The 7,246-nt window shown below is 39.5% G+C and overlaps 1 protein-coding gene across 1 annotated transcript; it reads left to right on the top strand.

Annotated features, from left to right (window-relative positions):
• The first annotated feature begins 690 nt into the window (after nucleotides 1-690).
• Nucleotides 691-5,414, top strand: LOC116715956 (gap junction alpha-3 protein-like). The gene is made up of 3 exons (XM_032556731.1): nucleotides 691-1,252; nucleotides 1,453-2,012; nucleotides 4,273-5,414. Exons 1-3 carry the CDS (start codon nucleotides 1,184-1,186, stop codon nucleotides 5,111-5,113), a joined length of 1,470 nt encoding a protein of 489 aa, XP_032412622.1. The 5' UTR covers nucleotides 691-1,183; the 3' UTR covers nucleotides 5,114-5,414.
• Nucleotides 5,415-7,246: the final 1,832 nt, after the last annotated feature.

Raw genomic sequence — 7,246 nt, 5'->3', positions numbered from 1 at the left:
GTTTCTGGTTTGCTTCAGTAGCTTTGATCTGACTGACTTTAGTCACAGAAAACTGATGTTTGCATAAACCTTTCACCATGAGTAACTTTTAGTTTAGTAGGTATTTTTTCCATTCTCCTTTCCTTCATAACTAAAGATCAGAGAGAGACTCTCCACTGTCCTCTGTACTTTGACTGGGCCATTCTAACATGTAAATATAGTACTATGTCTCATCCTGTAGAGGTCATGCAGTCATTTCAATCAGGTGTACATTACTTGTAAGTTTTTTTTTTCCATTCATATCAGTGAATCCCAGGAAAACATTTGCTCCCCTCAGCATTCCTGGGATGTGATGAGTCCAGCATTCAACAGGGACAACCTGTTATCCACTCATTCCCACAGACGGTGAACCATTATCCTCTCACCAGCCAGTCCACAAAACAGTCATGGAGGAGCATTTCAAGCAAAAATACTGTTTCAACATGCTGATAATCATGATTATTATTCAGGGTTTCCCCAGGAAAACTTGCTAAGACAGTTTTTGAGTTAAAAAATGTTTAAAGTTGACAGAAAAAATTAAAATATCACTAAGGTAATTATGTTACTGGAAGAAATTAACAAAAAAAGCCTTAAAAAAACCCAAATTACTGGTGTATAAAGAAACCTGTAATAAATAACCAATCCTAAGCCTGCCGGGATCCAATTAAAGCCTGATGGCCCGCCAGGCTTATAAAACACTGTGGGAAACTGATTATTTAATAATCCATCTATAGTTTAACACTGTTTATCCACATGTGAAAAAGACAGTGTTGGCCAGTCACACTTTAACCAGTTCTTGTTTTTTTCACTTATTACTTCTACAGTGCTAATGCTAATAAATATAGCTAATTGGCCTCAGCAGTTTCTACGTATCCAGAAAGATGTTTATATTAAAGAAACAGCAATATTGATTAAAATCTGAATAATTATCACATAAGTTTGGCAAAAACAGAAGAAATCTTACCTATTCTCTTTGCAAAGAAAATAGGTCAAATAGATGCAGAAAAGACAGAGCTGGGTATCCTCTGGCTTAAAGACATGGAGAGTTATAGTTGGTTATTTTGGCCAAAAGGTGTTCTGCAACCTTCTTGTAGTTTATTGCCAGTACTTGTAGTGATGATCATCAGTTTTTTGTCATCTTCCAGGCTAGAAAATTAAGGGAAGAATGGGTGACTGGAGCTTTCTAGGGCGACTGTTGGAAAATGCTCAAGAACACTCCACTGTGATTGGAAAGGTAATTATACATTAACATCCTTAATTCACATCTTTTATTTTTCTTTGCCATTTTCTAACGTGGCCATGATAAGTAGCTCCCTAACTCCAAAGAAGGAGACACTCTTTTTATGAATGACAAAATCTCATTCCCAAGGTAGAAGTGCCTCAGAAATCTTTAGCTAACGGGTGTTTTGCAATTGTTTCATCTTCCCTTTTCAGGTTTGGCTTACTGTCCTATTCATTTTCCGTATCTTGGTTCTTGGCGCAGCCGCTGAAGAAGTTTGGGGTGACGAACAGTCTGACTTCACCTGTAACACCCAGCAGCCCGGTTGCGAGAACGTCTGCTATGACGAGGCCTTCCCCATCTCCCATATCCGTTTTTGGGTGCTGCAGATCATCTTTGTCTCTACGCCCACTCTCATCTACCTTGGCCATGTGCTGCACATCGTGCGCATGGAAGAGAAGAGAAGAGAGAGGGAGGAAGACCTCAGAAAATCTGGACGACATCAGGAGGACCACGACCCTTTCTATAACAATGGAGTCAGTGACGGAGGGGGAGGAGGTGGTAGAAAGGAGAAACCGCCAATCCGGGATGAGCATGGGAAGATTCGTATCCGTGGAGTTTTATTGAGGACCTATATCTTCAACATAATCTTCAAGACTCTGTTTGAGGTGGGCTTCATCTTGGGGCAGTACTTTCTCTATGGCTTCCAGCTGAGGCCGCTTTATAAATGTGGCCGCTGGCCCTGCCCCAACACTGTGGACTGCTTCATCTCCAGGTTAGAAAGTTTTATATTCTTGGTTTTTATATACATCTGAAGACACATAACCTTTTTCTCGCTGTCTTACAATAAATCAGATTCAGGTTTTCCTATTTTAGGCCAATTAAGATTACCAAGTACATATATATTGGCTAAATATAATAACTGGAAGACTTTGAGGATCTTCTTAATCCAGTCACCATGTCCTCTGTCCAGATGTCTAAGTACTCAAGGTCAGGGTCACGGTTACCAGGTTTCTGTCATGGTTGAAACAACTTGCCAATGCCACAAGAAGGACGTGGGCGGTTGTCTCAATTTTCTGTGTTCCCAACTGGTCCAACACCAGGGAGCTCACTTTTCCCAGTTTCCTTAAGAAAGCTTCCTTCAGGCTGTTGAAAAGGACACTTGACTGATTGTCGAACCTTGAATTTGATAGGGGCATTGCTTTGGAATAGTGGACCAGATTTTTACCCTTGCAGATCTGTTGAGGAGGTCATGGGAGTTAGGTTGTGCAGTACATGCAAGTGTTTGAAAATGAGGGAAGTATTGGGTCAGAGATGCTTTTAAGGGTAACCCAGTCATTGGATAATCAAATCAAAAGTTGTGTCTACATTCAGAATACAAAGTCTAGCTTGTTTCCATTGTGAGTTAAGTTTCACCAGTGGTCTTCTCTTGTTGCATTTCCTTTTTGTGGTGTACCTGGACAGGATCTCAATGTGTAGTCTTGGAAAGGAGGGTGTTCAGGAAGCTAGGAGCCTCATTGTTTGTTTTTGCAGATGATGTTGTCTTGTGGGCACTCAGTGCATGACCCCCAGTATGTAATGAGGCAGTTCAAAGCCAAGTGTGAACCAGTTCCACTAAATCTGAGGCCATGGTTCTCAGCCAGAAAAAGGTGGAGAGTTCCCTCCAGGCTTGGTGCTAGTCTCTGCCTCAACCGGAGGACTTTAGATATCCTGGTGTCTGATGCACAAGTGATGGTAGGCTGGAGAGACAAATTGGACCCTTGTCTGGTGTAATGTGGACGGCGCTCCGGTCTCTGGAATGAGCTTTGTCTTAGTATATCTGTTTTTTGTATTCTGAATCCCACCTGTAGACATGACATGTCAGTCATGACTAAAAACATGATATGACTGAAATGAACTTCCTTCTTAGGGTGGAAGGTTCTTAGAGATAGGGTGAGGGACACCATCATCCGAGTGGGAAAGAGTGACTGCTCCATATCTCAGGAGGTCAGTTGAAGCGGTTAGGGTGTCTGTCTCCTGAATTCCTACCATTGAAGATTTACTGAGAACTTCACACTTGGAGAAGACCCAGAATTGCTGAAGGGACAATATATCTATTCTGGTTTGATAACACCTTTGTATCCCCTAGAATGAGTTGGAGAGTGTTATTGGGGAGAATGGGTGGCTGTGTTTCTCTCCTATACCTGCTGTTCCCATGACCTGGTTGAGAATAAGCAAAAAATGGAAGCATGGTGTCGATATTTTTGGATTCCCTGGAGAATGGTATTGCCATATCCTTGGCCAATCCTACTATGGACTAAAGGCAAGCTAGTGTAGTGGCTTGGCCTTTTAATAATGAAATTAAGAGACCAATTGAAAACTTTGATGTTTTGATGAGTGGGGCAAGAAAAACATACTTGGGGTACTTTCCCAGTCCTGTTTAGCCTCCTTTAACCCAACTCTAGCTTGTTTGCCTAAAACGTCTAGTTAGTTTGGGGAGGTGTGAATGTGAGCTCTGATGCTGACCAATAAAGTGAACTCTGGTCTGCATACAAACCTCGGGCTCAGCTTGGTTGAAGTGAACTCTGGCGCGGTTCTAAGGTAAATTTGAATGCCAAGCGGACCAAAGGCCGCTCCAAAAGCAGGAAGCAGGCTACAGTACAGGGCATTCTGGGTAAATACAACCAAAACAAACCCGTGTTTCTAGTGCTAGAGGGAGAAATAGCTTGTGTTCTTTTACCAAAGACGAAAGAGAAATCACATTAATGCTAAAATATGACTTTATTCTTCCATCCATTCCATTTTGTTTACATTTAGTTAAGAAGGAAGTTTTGACCATATCTTCTTCAGAGGTTTTTGTGTTGTTTCCTTCAGTGGTTCTTGATGCAGCGCCACCACAGGCGTGGAGGGGAAGAGGTTTCTAAAAGGGTTTGGTTTGTTTGACATAGTGTAGTATAAAGACAACTGCAGCATCTGAAAATGTTGCTCTCCAATTGAACAAAGTCTACTTTTTCTTGTTTTTCTTTCTTTTCCTATGTTTTTGTTTGTTGTATTAGGCCTACTGAAAAGACGATCTTCATCATTTTCATGCTAGTGGTAGCATGTGTCTCCTTGGTCCTCAATCTACTTGAGATCTACCACCTGGGGTGGAAGAAAGTTAAGCATGGGGTGACGAAGGAGTTTGCTCCTGATAGTCTGTCACTGATAGGCATAAATGAGCCTGGAGACGCAGAGACGATTCCTGAACAGACCTCTCCAACGGGGCTCCAGTATTTGCCAGTGTCTTCTAATGTGTGTGTGGTGAGAGGTGAAGCAACGAGAGGAGGAACTTACAGTCCAACCGGAACCTCCCACACAGTGATCTCCTTAAACACTAACATGGCTACAGTACCAATGTCTGAAGGACTTAATGTGGGCAGTGCTGCTTGTCACCAAGAGGACTTCCTGATGGAGTCGCTGCCTGCTTCTATCTATGGTGAGAGTGAAGACAGTCGTGGACACCTTGAGGAAATGCAGCAGAATAGGAGAAACATGGCTTTGGAGCTTCACAATCTCAATGAGGAAAATTCCCCCACATATCCCCTTCCATCTCCATTCCCCTCTACCTCCTCCACCTCTCAGGAGGAGATGACATGTCTGGAAGAGAAGCAACGCTCCACATTTCCAACTCTTCCTCGAAATACACCTCTCTCTCTGCTCGCGCCGGAGGAGACAGCAGTGGATCCAGAAAACACTGTCGCCACATCACCGAGCATAGAACCACATGATGATTTCACTGTGATAACCAGGGCGGAGATGCATCAGCCTCCCTTTGCTGTCGGGACAGATTTAAGGAGGCCCAGTATGGTGAATAAGACCTGTGGTGCTCGAGCTCGCCCTGATGATCTTTCTGTGTAGCTAAAATGTGGATGCTCAAATTTATGAAACAATGCACATGTGCTTTTCTCTTACCCATATGCAAATACCACCAAACCACAGTACTTACACAATTTAAGACTAGCTCATATCAAGAAGCAAAGGGTATCATGAAAGAAACACAAGGTATTGGCGCTTTATTACCACTCTGGTGTATATGTGATACTATGGAGATGTGGTGCTAACCAGCATAGCACATACATGAATAACAGTTGTTAAATTTTCATTGAATGGTTTCACAGTCAGTAGGGTTGAGCATCTCTGCTTTACTGCCAGTAGATATCTCAATACACTTCCATGACCGGATTTAGAAATGTACCACATTAAAGAACTATGAGCAGCAAACTCCAGTTTCATATGATTCAACTCTATTACCATTCTTAACATTTATGCTAAGATAAGTTGGCCATGCGTCTATTTTTGTAGATAATAGCTAAGCATGTGAAATGGGTTGATATTTCAGTCTAACTTCTATTTAGAAATTAACTCAACTACTTTACATCCGGTTGCACCTGATGACTAGTGAACAACTTTATTTACCTAGATTTAGCATTTATGTTAGACTAAGTCAGCCATGAATCTAGTTTTGTAGTTAATGACAAAACATGTTATATGTGTTGATCTTTAAATCTAACTCTTATGTTAGACATCAACCCAGTTCATGTTCTTCTTCTGTTATTATACACATTGCTTTAAAAGTTAGCTATAACCGAGCTAACTTATTCACGGCTTCCAGCATTTAAGATAAGCCAGCCAAGAGTTAGTTTTAGTTGTCAATAGCCAAACACCAATTTTATTTGTCAAATATAATTTGATGCAGCTGACATTACATTATATGCCTCTAAATATCGGTAGCAAATATCCTAAGAAAACACAAGACTAGCACAAATTCAAGTACATTATGTTCCTAATGCTGAGAATAAACTGAGCTAACTAGCAAGCTTTGTATCTTGGGAGCAGCAATACTTTTTAAATTATATAAAAGAAGAGGTTTGCACTTTTATTTCTATTTTTTTTTCATGATGACAGAGATTATCAGTCTTTTTTGTATTTATGTTTTGCTATTATACAGCTTGTAGTTTCGATGAAGAGAGGGATTATAATCCCACCCTGAGACAAAATCATTCAGGCTGTGCCTGTGTATGGGCATGTCTGTGGCTGTTCAGGTGCTTTAATTTTGTTTTTAATGTCTATAAAATAAAATCTATGCAGTTACATCAGGGTTAAACTATATAAAGTTTATAAATATGTAAATATAAAATTAAAAATTGTGCTTTGATGTATGGCAACTATATTTTGGAAAAGCTTATCTCTGGTGCAATTCTGACTTTCACCAAGTAATGAAAGTATTTTAGTTATTTTCTAAAAAGAAAAAAAGCAATAGCAAAAAAAACAAGTGTTAAAGGAGTTGTAATTATGTGTGCAAAGTTTATTTTGCTTATTTCCTTTGGTGAAATGTTCCGTTTTAACCTGTAATATGATGTAAATGAAGATTTAAACAGCTATAAAGTTCTGAAAATAGAATAGATGGAGTTTTCTATGTTGAATTGTTTATTTATGGTAATAGAAAAATAATGATTTCAGGAACGGACAATAAATGAAAAGTGCCTGATATTTCCTCTTACCTTTAGCTCTTAAACTGTAGATGTGCCTTTAATCATATTCAGTTAAAAATATTTGGAAAATGCTTTAGCTCTCTGACTTGTAGGTTCTCTTGCTTGCACTTGTTTTCCAGAAACATCACTCGTTAACAACCAGATTAAAACTGACTTGTCTTTTAAAGCAAAGTGCTTTTCGACTGAACATTTTGTTAGCAATCACATCGATGTAAATGTTCATTTACCTCAAATACTGACAGAGCTTTTTCTGAATAAATTTTTTGTACTGTAGCTATTTGTTTTTTGTTTTGCTGCTCTTTTTTTTAAATAAATAGAATAAACTACACCACTGAAAATATGTTATGATAATTTTCAAGACTCTATTCTAAAAACTAATAACATTGAGCACAGATATATAGTAAGATTAAATGTAAAATTTAGCTGAGCATTAATACTCTGGAATAAGATAAATTCATTCAGACTGTTTCAAGGTTTTGCTGCATTAACTCCAGCAATA

Source organism: Xiphophorus hellerii, chromosome 24, assembly GCF_003331165.1.
Source record: "Xiphophorus hellerii strain 12219 chromosome 24, Xiphophorus_hellerii-4.1, whole genome shotgun sequence".
NCBI lineage: Eukaryota > Metazoa > Chordata > Actinopteri > Cyprinodontiformes > Poeciliidae > Xiphophorus > Xiphophorus hellerii.
This window is presented reverse-complemented; position numbering and strand designations above follow the sequence as displayed.

Excerpts from the sequence above, each read along its gene's own strand:
- LOC116715956 (XM_032556731.1), top strand. The coding sequence starts at position 1,184 with ATGGGTGACTGGAGCTTTCTAGGGCGACTGTTGGAAAATGCTCAAGAA. Across the intron at positions 1,253-1,452 it reads ACTCCACTGTGATTGGAAAG|GTTTGGCTTACTGTCCTATT; the intron begins GTAATTATACAT and ends TTCCCTTTTCAG. Across the intron at positions 2,013-4,272 it reads GTGGACTGCTTCATCTCCAG|GCCTACTGAAAAGACGATCT; the intron begins GTTAGAAAGTTT and ends TTGTTGTATTAG.